A 17,217-nucleotide genomic window follows, 5' to 3' on the forward strand; every position below is an offset into this window, starting at 1 on the left:
GAAAATAAGGGAGTAAAAACCAAGTTCAGCAACACAAACACCTGCCTGACTAGTCAAAACACACCTGCTGGAGTGACTGCACCTCAAAACGCTGCCTGCTTATAGTTAAAAAAAAAATGCTTAACAACTTTGGCATTTTTTTTTTACCACGTGTGTCTTAATATTGACTGGACAAAACATGTGAGCTGGTTATAGATCAGATTATTGGTAGACCAAAGCATTATCAAGAGTGCTGCACTGAAACGCCCTATCTAATCCGGAGAGATCGATTCCCTTTCACCCGATGTCCTGGAGAGAATGACGGGATTAACTACTGCAATCAATATGAAGCCGACCAGGCTGCATGCATGACAACATAGAAACCAGCAGGACAATAACAAGGATGCCTCCAGTAAAAAAAAAGGAGATTTTACACTCCGTCTCATGATTTCCCTGTTGTAAAAAATCAGCAACACGTTTCAGATCGTGTGGCCATGATGTCTAGAGGTTAGATGTATTGCAGGCAACTTTTACTGCAGTAGCACAATCTTCCAATGACAAATCTAACTAAATTAAAACTTTAGATTTAGAATATTTATTCAGAAATCATTACATCATTAGTCTCCTATAAAATTTCACAAGGATTGAGCATTCACAGGGGAGGCGGGGGACTTTGGCCATTCCCTTTGCCTAATCTCTCTAGATCATCCCGAGTCATGAGTTCACTTGACGCTTTCCTTTCTTGAGCTTACATCTTAAGAGGATTTAGGTCTGGGGGACTGAGATGCTCATGAGAGGTGGATTTTGTGTCACTTCTGTGTTGATTTGGTCATATCTTGGATCATTACCATATAATGGCAGAATTCATCAGATTGGTATTTAAAGTGTCCTGGTATTCCAAAGATTTCATACAGCTATACATTTAGAGTTTCCAAGGCCTTTTAGAGGGAAACGGGCCCACAGCAACACGGATCCTTCTCCTTACTTACTAGAAGGGGCGATGTGATTTTTTTTCTTTGTAGCTGAAAAGCTCAAACTGAGTAATTTAAACGACTCAATTTAAAGCCCAAGAAGCACTGGGCAAAATTCAAACGTTTACGTTTTTGATGGTGGAAGAGAAAATGCTTACTAATCCCAAATAACTGTTTGACTCTTAAGGTGAGGCCGAGTTTTGGAGATTTTATTTTGCACATGTTACCATCCTGCTTACTGTGTGTGGTAATTATGGATTCTGATCCAGTCTAGTGGCAAGTGACAATGAGACACTGTCATATTTATACCACAGGGAAAACGTAATTGACATTAGGAACTAGTGATCAAGTTAAAAAATTTTTTTTTTATAAATTAAGTAAAGATTTTTGTTACATCCATTTTCTTCAGTAAGCAATCATCCTCAAATTAAAGGTTGGATTCATCTAAAAGTTTCAATGTTAGATTTTGCTACTGTAATTTAGGGTCAATTAAGTTAAAGATGTTTTCCGCCTCTTCTACAGGAGTACCTATGCATAATACTTTGCAATGTCTATTTAGTTTAACAGAGTTCCTGCATCCAATATCCTCACTGACTGGAACAAGGCCAAATCCAAACAGGATCATATCGACCTATGGTTCAGCGACAGCTCACCCTCAGGGCTCTTGTCATTACAGTCCGAGAGGTCACTGCTTTAACTTGACCTACAGCAATTTAAACAGCTTTTTCTTCAGTTGAAATTCACAGAAAGAATAACTGGTGCAAATGTGGTGAGTCTGTACTGAGTTTGCCCTCAGATGAAGCTGAGGAGGAGTTTAATATAATGTGATGTCTGAATATTATATGCCTGTTTGTTTTTACATAAAAATAATTCAAACTCCCGGATCTCAAACTGTGATCAGAGCTTCACACATTTGAGTTCATGCTTCATCCGCCACTCTGCACGCTTCTGTTCAAGATGCCTTTGAAAAAAAAAACTAAGTCAAGGGCCACTAATTATAGCCAAACAGAGAAATATTAGTCTGCCATGATGGGGGTGGTCAATCTTAGGCTCCAGCAAACGGGAGATGACTCGAAAGCAGATGGAGACGTGCAGTTCAAGTACAGTTGGGTCTAAATAAACCATGACGTAATTAATTTCTTTTTGATGCGAGTGTAATATCAGCGCAGCTAGCAGCTCTAGTTAAACCAACTAAATGATGTTGACGGTTAAATACAATTTGCCGTTTCTCCTTTTAGTTGAAAGAATCTCTTAAATTGATAGCATCTTTCCCACAGTGTAAGAACAACGTGGACCATCAAACATGCTGTTAGTGTTTCAAGCTGCCAGTGCATGAATCGTTTTCTAAACTTTATAAAAAACACAGACAACGTGGCATACTTCTAGTGGTGAAAAAGCTGCAGACGAATCTCAGGCAGGAAGCTTAGGAAACATAAAACGGGCAGATCTAGGGGTAGACGGAGCTTAGGCTGTGCTATTTATACCACATAATACTTTACTTAATGACTATGGGATTATATCTGCCATAAGAGCAGACTCCCACAGTATGAGCAGTCCAGCCTCTGTGGGATTCACAAATCGGAGACGATACTGGATGTTTTCTGTGCGTTAAACTATTCTGCATAAACTGTTAGCATTTTCCAAAGCATTCAAAGAGCTTTCAGATTGATTTTCTACTTCCCCCTCATCTTCATGTCTCTTCAACTGGATGATTCTTCTTTTCTCTGCCCTCCCTTTTCCACGGTACTTCACCTCATGCGATATGATACCTAACTAAGAATAGAGAAAAGTTTCCACTTCTTGCAAAAGTATTATAGAAAGCGAACTGTGAGCCAGAGTGGAAAATATCCACTTTTCGCAGTTCCCCTTTGAAAGCATGGTGGTTGTAGTCTTTGAGGTCTGCTTTAGCTGAGCAGTAAGCCACATAGACTATATGTACGGTCAGTTAAGCAAGGATTTTATTCGCACCTGGCCGATAATTCAACATTATTTGTGACAGATTATACTTTTACTCCACCTTACTTCATCCCAACAGGAGGCTGGATATGAAGCTGAGCGTGTAGACTGAGAAATCAGTCTAAAAGCCTAAAGTGATTGCTTTGGAAAACTGATGAGAATAGTGGTAAGTAAACATGCCCGAGTCCTGGAATGGCCTAGAATGTGAACACGGTGCACCTGCAGAGCCTGCAAAGTGCTCTCTGGATGGCTTTACTGGCTATTAGTGCTCAGAAATTCAATAAGCAGGCAGCGTGAGCGGGCTCAATCAATGCTGGCTTTAATTTCAGGGTGAAGTGATGTGCTTGGATCAGGTATGATGACAAAAAAAACAAAACAAAAAAAAACATGCATGCATCACATAAACATACATTAACATACAGTGTTTTGTAAAAGGATCATAGAAATCAGGAACTTTTTCCACATTCTGTCAAATTTAAGCCCCAAACTTCAATGTGTTTTTGTTGAGATTGTATATGATAAAGCCAGCACAAATGTGGCTCATTATTGAGAAATTGAAGGAAAAACTTCAACAGCAATAAATAAAATTCAGTGGCACCAGGTGCAAATCTCGTCAGATGATCAGTTGTAGAAACGTGCTACAAAACCCAAACTGGATCCCTATTGCGCCACTTTACAATTATGCAAATAATATACAAAACTCTACCAAGACTTACACTTGGTTGAACGCAGCTATATTTCCAAAATCAGAGTAAAGGGAGTTAAATAAAAATCCAGGACCTGGTGTCGGTTTTTCATATAAAATCTCAGTAACTTGCATGAAAAAAAACGTTTGAGGATTTAATGTGACAAAAAGCGAAACAATTCAATGATTATGGAATTTTTTGTAATGCACAGTATACTATGCAAAAATACAAACCGAGTGTTACATGCATGCATATTTTCTGCTGTGATGAAGGATAGTTCCCAACCATTGCTAAAAGGAATTAAACTCAGATTAAAACAGGAAAGTTTTAATCAAGAAGATAGCAGCGGCAGACATGAGGGGAAAGAGCTTAAGGTAGAGCTTATGTCCAAATTAGATGGCATGCTCTAAAGATCTGATTTATCAGCTTCGCTAAAGGAGAGGGTAGATTATGTCAGAAAAGAAAGTTGGAAGTTTCGTCTGATTTCAATTGTTTTTCATGGACAGGAAAACGTTGAAACTTACTATAAGTCCGTTTGCGTGTTGTTGTTCGTTACTTTGGTCCTTAAAATTTTAAGAAGACAGCGTTAGACTGCTTTGGGTACAAAGGTTCAAGTCAAAAAGCATCCTGACTGAGAATCTTATCTTCAGTAAATTGCCGTTTGCAGTGATCGTTTTATCACATGTTTAAACCCCGCATGTGATGTCCCATTATTCCAAGTTCCAAAAGTACAAGTCGTCACACCTATCGACCACATGAAACACCAGTAAACCCCCCACTTCCTTCCAGACAGCTGAAAGGAACATGTGATGAAACGAGCACTGGGCCACACCCTTCGTCATCCACCGACCCAGATAGCAACTGTGAGCGGGGAACTACCTTACAGACCGGACACAGAGCATACACACCCGTGTGCTTTCACAAGAAAAGTGATTACGAAAAAGACCACCGTCATGGCAACCCACAGAGAGGTGTTCAGACATGCAGTCAAGTGGTTTACCTTGGCAATTTGCAGCAGAACAATACAGTGCTTGATGGACTCTACCATACTCTGAAAGAGAGAGGGAAAAAAAAGGAATCCGTTAGAAAGGAACTGACTTCCAAACTTAACAGGAAGTTTGGAAATTCAGGAAAGTAAATATGCATGAGTTAACTTACACAAGTAGTCTCCTTCAAATTTTCTATTTTCTAACAAAAAAAAAAAAAAAAGAAAGAAGAAAGCATACCATTAGATTTACAAGGTTTCTAAAGGAGGACTGCAGATGCAACCTGAAATGGATCAGGCAGCATTTGGAGAAACATCCCACGGTTAAATATGTCCAACGGCAGCCGCTCTTTTATTTGCTTCAACAACATAATTTTCAAGAAAAATAGATCTGACGTCACTTATTCACAGCTTTCAGATGGAAAATAGTGGTAAACCCTTAACCAAACCAAAAACACAATCTCATCAAAAAGGTTCCTTCAAGAGAAATTCCTTAGAACTGTTCCCAACTTTAAACACCATTTCCCAGAACTCATAACATTTTAGGAAAAAGCATGTAATAAAACAGGATAAACCCAAACAAGATGGCAGCCATTTGCCCTGAGATCTGTATGTTGTTTAGGTCAGAAGGCAAAACTTTAAAATTTTAGATCATGAAAGTGAAAATTTAAACAGACACCAAGCAGATATGGTCAAAAACTGCCTTAACAACAGTCACCGTCACAATCATAATATTTTATTATTTTGTGAAATACAAAAAAACTCTGACCAACACTTCTCATTTGCTGCTTATTTTTATTTGTGGTATTGTCACCTCTGATATATTTACAGCTCTTCTCTTTTTTATATATTTAAAATAAAAGAAATATGTTCCTTCCCTCTTTGAATGAACTTGAAGTGACAAAGATCGAACGTAATTTTGCATTTCACAAATGTACGTAATTTTGCATTATTGAGGCTAGAAGCCATCCCTGGTAAAGATGTAACGCAATATTTTACTGTAGTAGCATCAATCTCACAATAAAAAATGTTTGAGCATATTTATTTAATGAAAAAAAAAAGTGCAAAGAAACTTAATTTGTATTGCGCAACTTATCGTTTCCCAAATGTATGAATATGACGTGAAACAGAGCAGCTCTTGAAACAGGAAAGTCATTCTAGTGACACGGATGTGTACTGATGTTTGAACGTATGTATCTCATCACAGACGAGGCTGGATGAGAAACTAGTTTTAGTTTTATCTCAACACCACACATAGTGAAGATGATGTAACAGAGGTAAAAATATCAAGTAAAAAAAAAAAAAACACTGTAACGCTCACTATTGGAAAACTACAGGAAATTTTTAGAATGAGATTTTTCCACTGCAAGGAAATATAAAACTTGTAAGTTTTATTTTGTACATGTTTATCAGCTTTTTCTGAGGAATCAAAAATCAGAAAGAAATAAAAGCTCTTAAGCTGTTTGCTTATCTCTAGAAATACAGCAGCAAATAACAAAAAAACAACAAAGAAAAACAATCTACATTATTCAATATGTCAAAGACTTTCACTTTTTCTGCATCAAATGATGAAACATGGCAGGTCAGACGATGTCAACTGTATTTGACATTAATAAGCTAATTAAATATTTATCTGAATGCTTGCAGTTTAAACACAGTGATCAGAGGTCTTCCAGGTAATCTTTCACCAAATAATATCTGGTTGTTAAAAGTTATTCTACAATCAAATTGTCAGTGCAAATGGGTCATAATGTAACATTTTTTTAAATTATTTTTTCTTTTTAATCAAAGCTACCAAACAACCTGCAACAGAGCAGACCAGAGCTCATCTGCACAGGCGTCACAGCCTCTAAATTGCATTTAGTAATTCGTCAGGGGCCTATTGAAAGAGAAAACAGAGGAGCAGAGGTCTGAGACAGAGCACTGCTGGTACTCACTCTGCGCGATTCATCCTCTTTGCAGTCCTTGATCTTCTCATCAAACAGCTGTTTGAGAACAAGAGATGAAAAGGTGGAAAAGGGGACAGATGAGATACGAGCAGAGATGTTTCCAGTCAACAGAGTATTCAGAAGGATCACACAGAGTATCTGCAGCCTGCAGATGACTTTAGATAACGTGGTGACTGACACAAAGGAGCCGTGAAGTGTTTTTATAAAGACAAAGGGTCTTAATAAAAACACTGAACAAGCCGGGGAGAGACTGTGCGGCTGCACTACTTTCTGCCTTGTCATCGTGTTACCACAACTCTGCTTTATAAAATATCTGCTTTAAAAATGAGAATGAGTTCAGAAAGGGGATGAACAAATTACAGAGTGAGGCCTTGCTTTACTTATGGAACAATGTGATCATTCAGGATACTTTAGATGATCAAAGATATTCTAACTGGATCAAAAATCTATAAAATGGGACATATTGATTTCTCAGTCTGATATATAAAGTTCAAGATAGATTGTCACATCTCTGCCAAAAATAAAACCTTCCAGCTCGGACGCTCCGTCCTACCTTCAACTGGTCGATTAGGATCTGTAGGTAGGCGTCAGCTTCCGCTAGCTTCTTGTCGAAGTCTTGCACACTCGGAACGAGTCCTGTCTCAGCCTCCTGCAGACAGGAAAACAAAAAGCCAACCATTAATGCAATCTCTAAGAGACTTGTGGTAAAAGCCCTGGTAGTTTTGCATATTCAAAGCAAAATGTGCAGCCAGGATCAATAACCAAGAGCTGTCCTTTCATGAGATAATGGCTCGACTCCATCGCCTCATGACCAGACGGCTTTTGTAAACGGGAGCAGAAAACGGTGGAAACATCAACAGTGCAGGGAAATCTTCCAGCAATGTACTGTACTACGTGAAATACAATACCAGGAGTATTGTCAAAAGGCGAGCCTGCGTGAATAACCAACATATGTGACAGCCAGCGTTTGTCAGGCTTCAACAAAACTAAAAACCAAGACAGACACAGCTGCAGAGCCGAGCCGCAGAGCACAAATGGGCTGAGGTGCACTCAGATTTATTGTTTGTTAATTAGTTTCCCTTAATAGCCCCTAGCCTTCACGTATGCACGCACACAGAGAACATTTCATTACATAAGATCCGTTAAAAGGCAATTACCGAGCCACAGGCAAAACAAAGAGGACCACACGAGTTTCTATCCGTCCAAGCTCACCCGAGCACTGGGGACATGAAAAGGTCCGAACGATGAAAGTACAGGGAAGAAGATCTGCTTGGCAAAAAGCTACAGAGTCTGAACGCCCGGATTTAGCAGCAGCAACAATAACCCCTGTACATCAGGCAGCCCCGGTGATGACTAATAAGGCATATGTCAGAGCAATTTACTGCAACAGCAGTCTGTTTGGTTTTAAAAAAAGAAAGAGCAGACAATTCTAGAGAAATGGTCTCAGAGTAAATGGGAATCAACTGAATCATAAATCCTCTTAGCAAGTCAAGCTCTTATCAAACCATTGAGAGAGCAGCCGTCATCGCCTTGGGTTTGCTGCGTCGCATTCTCCTGCTATCTCCTCTTCCTACAGTCTGAGATTTCATGGGAATGTGAAGAAAAGCCATTAAACCAGAGCAAAACATTAACATCTGTCCAGGCCTGAGAACTGCTTAGGCTTAAACTTGTTAGCTTTACAGAGAGCAAAGTCTGTCCTGCAGCCCTGAAGCATGAAGTTAACATGACAATCTTCCTGAAAGGATCAAAGGTGCATGCTCTGCTATTTCAGCTTGCTTACAAAGTAAGAACCTGGGCCAAAATGACAGCAACAAGACGCAAATCCTTCCAGTAATGCATGATGACTGAACTTGAAACCAACAACACAGGGATCAATACATAACCGTGCAAAAATGACCTCAAGGGACCAAACAAGTGCAGACAGTGAACTAAAGTGACCGAGAATGAATTACAAAATGGTGATTCTAAGTGTGTTGATATAAAATCTAAATAAAGCCATGAACACAACTTGCACTAATACAGACACTACATGGACAAATCTGTTGGCACCCCTGGCAAAGATGTGAGAAAAGCCTTGAAATAAACTCATCCTTTTACTTCAGGAGAATCATGTCACACAACTTAGAACATTTTTAATGTCAGCACACTTATTCCTGTGGAAGAAGAAAAAAACCCCTCCAATGTAAAGAAATGCTTTCAACAAAAATCAGTACTGGTTCTTAATATTGTGCCTTTAAATCTATGGAACAACAAAACATACATAGTTTTATAATTGTTTTGTGTGTGTTGAATCTTTATAAAGTAATGACAACATAGTTCAATACAGTTTATTTTCTTTAGAAAGTTAAAATGTCTCTTTAGACTGGAAACGGTGCTGACCTCGGATGTAAACATAAAAAGAAAGCTATATAGGTCAGGAAGACGACACTTCTGAGGTTAAACACCGCGGCAAACTAACATAGGCCACTATTATTATGCGGCAAACTAAATCTTTTGTTTTGTCAACATGCACGATGGCAGGCGGGGGGGGGAAGGGAAGCTGTATTTCACAGACAGAGCTGATAAGTTCAGGAACAGAAAGTCAGCTGCAGGTGGTTGGTTTATAAACAGCCACGTCACTCCTTCACTGTCCCAGAAATATTCCCAGACGTCTGCACCTCCGCTCCCACTCATTCCCACCAGCCAGACTCCTCATCTCTGTCCCATAGAGGGAATCTTTCAGAGCAAGGACACACACTTAGAATCATCCACCCAATCTGGCTGTAGAAAACAAAACTGCCTCCAGAGCTCAATCCCCCCCACCCCTCCTCACTATGTATTTATCTTTCCACACTGTGTGACCCACTTTAAAACGCTGCCGTCCCAGCGGCGCGCGGCAGATGATCGAGTTGTGTGTTGTTTTTGTTTGTGTGTGTGTGTCTTACTTACAGGGCGCCTCGCTCCAATGAACATGCTGCATCAAAGCTTGTGCATCTCTCAGGCCATTTAGCCTGACAAGCCTTTTTCCCCTCCTCCGTTATGAGCTTTTTTCCCCCCCACAGCGACAAACCATGAGCTCTGGTGAAGTTAGGATTATGTCTTCCTCCTCCTCTCAGACACAGAAACAAAGACCCTCCTTCTCTTCGAGAGTGTGCAGCCAGTCTGGATACGATATACTCTTGAGCAGCAGGCATCAGCTGACTATTTGGTATGAGGCAGACAGAGCTGAGTTAATCCAAGACCCTCCCCTGCCAGGAAGGGCACACTTCCTCTCTCAGGCAGAAGGAAAACCACACAGCACACAAGCACTAAGAGAAACACTGATTGGCTGCTGCAGCAGAGGCAGATGTGCTGTTTATCAAGCAACCAGATCTGGGATTGGTTAGCGCTGGCCACATGATCCTACGACAGCAACTCACGTAAATGCACATACGTGTGTATTTGTGGGTGTGCGGGTACGGTAAGCGAGCAAACACACGTAGCACATCGGAGAGATTTGCTGTGAAGGGAGAAGGGAGAGTAGCAGACAGCGGAGGTAAAGGAGAGGGCAAATGACAAGGTTGATTGTAAGCATAAAAAAAAAGAAGAGAAATTGAGCTGGAAGAACTGAATATAGCCAGAGGATGAAGGGAGGGAAGGAGGGGGGAAGACTCATGGAGGGTTTAAATTGAATGAGAACAGCTGAGAGGTAGCTTAAAAAAAGCAGAAAGTAAAAGATGCAGGATAAAACACCAGCCTAGCCAATAACAACAACAACAACAAAAAAGACACAAGCGGAGACAAAACAAGGCAGGAGTAAGGTCAGATATAAACCAGACTCTTAAATAAACTAAAAGAAAGATGCTGTAGTGCTTAACATGTTCTGCCTTAACAGCTTCCTTCATGATGCCGCTATATAACCGACTTTTCACCACCTCTTAGCTTTCTGTTCAGCTAAAAAAAAAAAAACTCAAAACCTCACAGCAACTAGTTCAAGGTTGAGCTTACCCATACTAAATTTAACTAGATCATATTATACGAAAAAGAGCAGTGGAAATTTGGATGCACGTCACCTGAGACATGAGAGCCAGCGATATACTACATCCAAGCATTTCTTTGGAAACCGAAAGCACACAGTGGGATTGTGCAGGTCTGACTGGTCCAATGACAACATGTAGAAAATAAACATCCTTACAATCACAACCATCCCTTCCCCCACAGCCCCAGTAAAGACGTGCAAAGTTAGAGGTGTGACATTATTCTACTTTTCAGTCATTTATAGTATTACTTGCATTATGTTGCATTTTGCCCAGTTTGGGATCATTTGGGTTGTTTTCCAGATTAAGACCATGAGGAAAGAGCTCGTTACTTGAAAAGTTTTGATGAATTACACAGTAAATTTGGCGATTCTTTATTTGTGATTTTGACCTGAAATATTCTTTTTTTTTTTAAATCCTCCTTTCATAAAATCTATTTGCTATGATAATTTTCATGCTTGAATCTGCTATTTTGTGACAGATAAGGAAACATACATTAGTTCAAAAATAATTTTATCTATGACAAAGTTTGCAGATTTATTTTTTTTTTCTGTTTGTTAAGGTAGTAAAATGTTGATGGATAACATTTCCTCTTATTTTCACATTGATTTACACTATCTCATTGCATTTGCAAGTGGTTTGGCACCAAAATTTAACATTGTGCTGCTTCTCTCCCACTGCTTTGAAAGCATATTTAATAATTAACTTTGCACAAAAAAAAAAAAAAACGGCTTCTGGCGTCAGTTTATAGGACGAGTTGTTTCCATTAAGTCTTTGGGTTCAGTTGCAACTGCTTTCAAGCATTATAGGGATTAAAGTCTGCTGTAGTGAAATATTTTCTTTTTGCCAAAGCACAATTAGACTAAAGACAACATCTGTGCAGCTATATTGGCTGCTTTTCCAGAATGACTAAGGAAAAAAGTTTGAAAAAAGATTTTCTCTAAGCAGCTTTAGAAACTCATACTGACATCTTTGAAGATTGTGTGCCTGCAGTGTGTCACCAACAATGTATCTGCAGAACCTTGTGTATAGGAATGAGTCAGTTTATTTAGAATGGTTCATGGTTGAAGTGACGAGAAACGAAACGCCTTTTTGCACATAATAGTTCCCACCAAACCCAGCAGTGCTCCGATTCGCAACAAGTGTCACAGTTTAGTGGGCGAGACTCTGCTGGAAAATTGATCCTGCCTTGATCCAGTTGCAGGATCAAGGCAACCGGATCATGGAACCGCCTGCTCCAAACAGGTTCCTCCTTAAAGAGGCAAAATTAATTGAAACTGTTAGGCATAGAAAAAATATTGACTTAAGGAATTAAAAACAGAGTTTTTCATTGATTTTGGGACATTACATGCATGATCACTAGACATCTTGTGTCAAATTCACCACGAGTGATGCAGGATAACAAAGCCTTGCCAAGATAACATTTTCCCCTTGATTCACATTTTAAACATTTTGTGGTAGTAAATGTGGTAACACTTTATTTGAAGGGGGGGTGAATAAGACTGACATGACACTGTCATAAACACCTGTCATGAACATCAGTAAGTCTTCATGAATATTTATGACTGTTGTCATAAAGTGTCATTCGGTAAATTATGACACTTTTAATACAAAGTTGACATTATTGAAAATGTCTTCGTTATGACAACTTGACATTAAGCAAGAAATTATTGTCTTATAAGGATAACATTTTAAAATTCACCCGTTATGACATTCGTGACAAGTTATAATATCTTGCTTAATGTCACGTTGTCATAACGAAGACATTTTTGTCTAGATTAATGTCAAGTTATGATAACAGAGATTTTCAATAATGTCAACTTTGTATTAAAAGTGTCATAATTTACCGAATGACGCTTTATGACAACAGTCATAAATATTCATGAAGACTTATTCATGTTCATGACAGGTGTTATGTCACGTTTATGACAGTGTCACGTCAGTCTTATTCCCCCACCCCCTTCAAATAAAGTGTTACCGTAAAAGTTTATGACATTACAACCATAAATTGTATGTAGCCCAAAGTAAATATTGTTTTAAAAAATGAACAGACTGATATCTAGAACTCACATTTACTTTCATCCTCCAGCTTCATTTCCATCGTGGACTTTGTACCAGTATTGCCATACTTAAAACGGTACAGCCTGTTTAGTCTAAAGAAAAACTGCACACACTAGTGCTGACAGGCAAGTGAACATCAAGGATCCCCACACCAATGTTGATTTTGCTTGTCAGCACGCAGCCATACGAATACAAACAAGGCGGTTTGCTGCTACGTACCCGGAGCTGGAGGGTGTGACGTAGGATGGTTCCCTCTAAGGCGTGGATCCACTTCTCACGTTCGTCTGCATCTCGAGCTGAGGGGGGAAAAGTGTACAGAAACACACCCTGTGAGCCATATTTTTCATAAAGACAAGATCAGAAGCTGTGTTTGAGTCAAACACTAATGACACCAGGACACAACACTGAGATGATATGAACACTGGGGAACACTGAGATGAACAGAAACTACAGCTGACATTTACAAGATCCGCTTTGCATTTTCTAGCTCTTAACTGCAGAAGAACATCCAGTCCCAGCACAGACTCCTTACGGGGACAAAATCTATAAAAATACCAAACATAAACTGTCATAAAATACCAACCTGCAAACTACATAAATAAAACACAAGCTTCACTTTCTGAACCGAAATAAAGTAGTAAAAGTGACTTTTTGTTAAAGCAAAACGTTACTCTGGTGACGCATGTAAATGGCAGTAAATTGCATGGAAAGACCTAAAGTCAACCCAATCTCCGTGTTGATTTCTAACATATATCCTTTGTTTGCATGGAGGGGCTGCAGCCTCTGAGCAGAGACCAAACAGGCTACCAGTGACATTAAACAGGGATTGTGTGGAAGCTGTTGTACATGCAGGGCTCACTGCAAACCCTTCCTGGTTGCTTCGTGGCGTCAGTTTTGTCCACTTTTCATGCACGTCAATGTTCTGAGGACTTTTTATTAAAACGGGACACATCTCACACATACGTCTTTCATACATTTGTAAAACTGTCCTTCCATGGCAGCTTTTATCAGGCTTTTCCACAAGCAGGAGGTTGTCCAATATAATAAAACCTCAACTCGAAAAGCTGTAACCTGCCCCCAACACTGGCTGGATAACTGCATACGGGCCACTTTTCACTCAAATAAAAGCAAGACTACAACAGATGAATGACTGTGCAAGCATGGAGGCTGAGCCATGCTATAGCTGAAAAGCTTTTAAAGACATTAAAAGGCAGCTGAGGCTCACTCCAATCCACTTAGACACTGCCTCAGTGGCCTCTCACTTTCCCCGTTTGCCAAACAGACTCACCAAAGAAGCAGATTAGGGAAGCTAACATTGTTTAGCTGCTATTCATGGCAAAGACGAGACGGTGGCACCGCCATTCAAGAAAAACAAAGACCCAAGCTCCAGGAAATGATCTAGTCTGTGTTTTACATCCACTCTACAAATAACTTTCAGAGGTAGGTGTTTGCACTGATGCAGTAAGAAGCCGACTGCAACCACCTACATGTTTGCCGTCGCCAGAAACAGCAGCAACCTGAAGAGTTACTTATTCAAACAGACTAAGGGTGATTTTTACATTTACCTGATGACAAGCCAAAGATTTAGAACTTTGACCCAACTATCCAATAACCTGGTGAACGTCAGTCAACAGATGTAGGTCACACGAACGCTTAAAACCCCACAAAGATGAAAAAGAAATTAAATGGTGTGCGTTTTCATTCTTGTCATATAGCAGGCCTTCCTTTGCAATAACATTCAGGTATCATATGAGCAGAAAAAAAAAAATCTAAAGTCACCAAGTTCAGTATTTTTGCCTCAGCAAGTCACCAGAGCTTTAAAGAGAAGCTTTAAATCTGTAAGTATGTAAGGCGGTCTTAAGGCCCAGCTGCAGTAGTGCCATAACAGAGGACTATGTGCAAAGTAAACCCAATTACTCTGGGCTCTGATGCCCCTCTGATAAAGACAAGTACAGTGAAGCTTTCAGAAGAACACAAAGAAGAGGGACTGTACAAAACATGAGAAGCTACTGTGTTTTCACTCACAGTTGCCTAAAAAAAAAAAAAGACAGTAAAACTGTGTCTAAATTATACAGAATGAATTAAAACGGAACATAAAATATACTACAAAACTGCAGGAGAAATTAAGAATGCTCTACAAAACCTGAAAGCTGCAGCTAAATCAAGCTCTCATTCTCAGAGCTTAGCTTCAATATGCCCTTAGTGAGAGAAGATCCCACTTCAATAAGCAGAATAAGGAACAGATACTGGACAGACACAAAAACACATCTTACCAAAGGGTAGTAGGAGTTTAATGTCACTTGTCACATGATGCAACTCATCTCACCTTAAACTAGAGAAACACACTGGACGACGGACAAAGCGTTGCACCTAATTGACAAATTCAACACTTGAAGAAGACCGTTTACATCAAACAGATATAACCTTGTGGTGGTTTGACACACATCATGCAAAAAAAACAAAAAAAAAAAAAAAAAAAAACAACTACTGGTACTTTACATATTTGCAGTTCAATGCTAGGATCATACATTTCTTACATTAGCGGTTGCACCGATGTTTATTGGTCACATGAATTTCTGCTTCATTTCCCAGGGTAGCAACAATTTTTCAAAATGGATATTTGCCTTAACAAAAGACTCCCGCTAGGAGGGAAGCAGTATTTGTTTTTTCTTCAGCAGGAACATATGACGCGCCGTGAAGAAGACGATGCTAAACATCAATATGGTTGACTTTTTCTCCAAAGTTAAAATTTAGCCATGTCAGTCTAAAATTGTTTAAAGCTCTACTTCGACAGCATCAGATTTTAAATCACTGATGTGCTTATGCGGTCTTTGGCTAAATATTGGAATAAGTTGATTAAATTAAAACTTAAAGGAGTTTTAAGCAGTTTTTGTTCTTAGGCAAAACTTAAGTATACCACGGGTCTATTGTGGTACATGTGGTACAGAGAGGAGGGGCTCCTGCTGTTGTCGATATGGGGTTTATATTCAGCTGGTGTTTAATTAATATCTGTGAATGCTAAAACGTTTCTCTAATATGGAGGTAATTATAAGTTGCGCGGTATAAGTTCTGCAAAGGGCAATGTCATCCAAGACGAGCTCCAGCATGTACTGCTCTTACAAACTCATCCAAACCGACCCATGAGTTAACAGCATCAGTAATGACTGACTTATTGGGGGGAAAAAAAAGGACTTTAACTAAATGCAAATGGCTGAGGGTCTCATTATATTTGTTTTCCTTTTAAATGCTGCACTGTTTTCCACGAAGCTCCTTAATCAAAAAGAGCTCTGCGAGTCGTGCGTCACGTTTCTCTTTCCTCCTTCCAGGTCCGAACAAAATGTGACCCAGTTTCAAACCCTCTCTTCCTACTGGAGTTTGGACACATTTCAAACTGAAATGTGCAAATTATTCACATTCCTTGAACCTTTCACATTACAGTTACAAACCTTAATCTATTTCACTGGAATCTCATAGAATACAGCATATCCAGTTGTTGTTCCCAGTCAAGATAACCTAAAACCAATTGATAATCTGTAGCAAAACTTCATAAAATTGTTGTTCACAACTCAGTCCATCTAATCTGACAGAGTTTGAGCTTTTTTTTTGTTGCAAAAAGCAAGAAAAGTAAAAAAAAAAAATTATGATAATAATAAAGGACTGGGGAACAATTTCCATCTATAGATGTGCAAAACAAACCCAAAAGGATTTCCTGATGCAGTTGAAGTGAAAAGTGACTCAGTGTTTACGTCGAGGGGCTGAATACAAATTCAACCACACATTTGAGGATTTTATAAGTGGATTGAAAAACCATTAATCTTCTTCTTATTATTTAATAATTATGCGTTGTTGTAATCTGACAAAATGTGAGCGTTCAAATGTATGAGTACATCGGACAGAAACATTAAGCCGCTTGCTGAACTGAAAGCACTACTGAAAGACTGAAGAGTTTCTGTCAGTTGCTTTATCCTACTTTTATAATTTTATGCTTTTAAACTAAGTTGTATGCCGCTGGATGAATGAAATGCTGACACTTGCAAACTGTGCTTTTATCTTGCAAGGTCCCTCTTGAAAAAGAGATTGTAGATCTCTGAGGTTTTTATCCGGTTAAAATAAAGACCGTATGCAGATGCATACTGGACAGAGCATGAGAAAACTGAAAAGAGTGAATCAAGTACGGGCAAAAGACATGGCGGAGGTCTCCGCTTGGTCTGATGCTCTGGGCATGATGACGGGAAGTGACAAGAGATGGCCAGGTACAACAGAAAAGGCAAAGTGAGCAAAGTGCAAAGAGGGAAGAGGCCTTTCAAGGCATCTATGATGCACCGCTGGGGGAACGGCCCTGATGAATTATGGATGATCCTCTAAATAGCGAAAGAACCGGCCAGCACAGTGGCCTGCAGGTTCTAAAAGACATTTCACCTTGCGAGAGACTGCAGCTTACATTACACATACGTGATAAAATAAATCTTAACACTTAAAAGCTACAGTTACAATGAGTTGAACAGCAGCATGTGAAAAGGAAATTCTGTTATAGGTCTGGATTCTTTCTAAACCATCTTCCTCGTTCTCTCTGCAGTGCTGCTGTCCTCCTCCTCACACAGTCGATACCTAAAACACCTTACCCACGCACCGGCC

General features: G+C 39.5%; 1 protein-coding gene and 1 long non-coding RNA gene across 4 annotated transcripts in view; one reads left to right on the forward strand and one right to left on the reverse strand.

Moving 5' to 3' along the window:
- Positions 1-17,217, reverse strand: part of osbpl9 (oxysterol binding protein-like 9) — a 34,656-nt gene that overhangs the window by 8,592 nt on the left and 8,847 nt on the right. The window contains exons 4-9 of one of the 3 annotated variants that reach the window (XM_007552672.2): positions 12,802-12,878; positions 7,080-7,175; positions 6,515-6,562; positions 4,751-4,780; positions 4,593-4,643; positions 4,117-4,155 (exon numbers count right to left, since the gene is read on the reverse strand). In XM_007552672.2, coding sequence (XP_007552734.1) covers positions 4,117-4,155; positions 4,593-4,643; positions 4,751-4,780; positions 6,515-6,562; positions 7,080-7,175; positions 12,802-12,878 — 341 coding nt within the window. Of the gene's footprint in view, positions 1-4,116; positions 4,156-4,592; positions 4,644-4,750; positions 4,781-6,514; positions 6,563-7,079; positions 7,176-9,454; positions 10,231-12,801; positions 12,879-17,217 lie in introns of those variants that run through there. The other 2 variants (XM_007552674.2, XM_007552673.2) reach the window with 2 other exon arrangements.
- Positions 4-14,271, forward strand: LOC107836335 (uncharacterized). Its single transcript, XR_001662219.1, has 3 exons — positions 4-1,616; positions 12,454-12,459; positions 14,261-14,271. It is a non-coding gene; the product is annotated as an uncharacterized LOC107836335 (long non-coding RNA).

Source organism: Poecilia formosa, unplaced genomic scaffold, assembly GCF_000485575.1.
Source record: "Poecilia formosa unplaced genomic scaffold, Poecilia_formosa-5.1.2 Scaffold52, whole genome shotgun sequence".
In the NCBI taxonomy this organism is placed as follows: Eukaryota; Metazoa; Chordata; class Actinopteri; order Cyprinodontiformes; family Poeciliidae; genus Poecilia; species Poecilia formosa.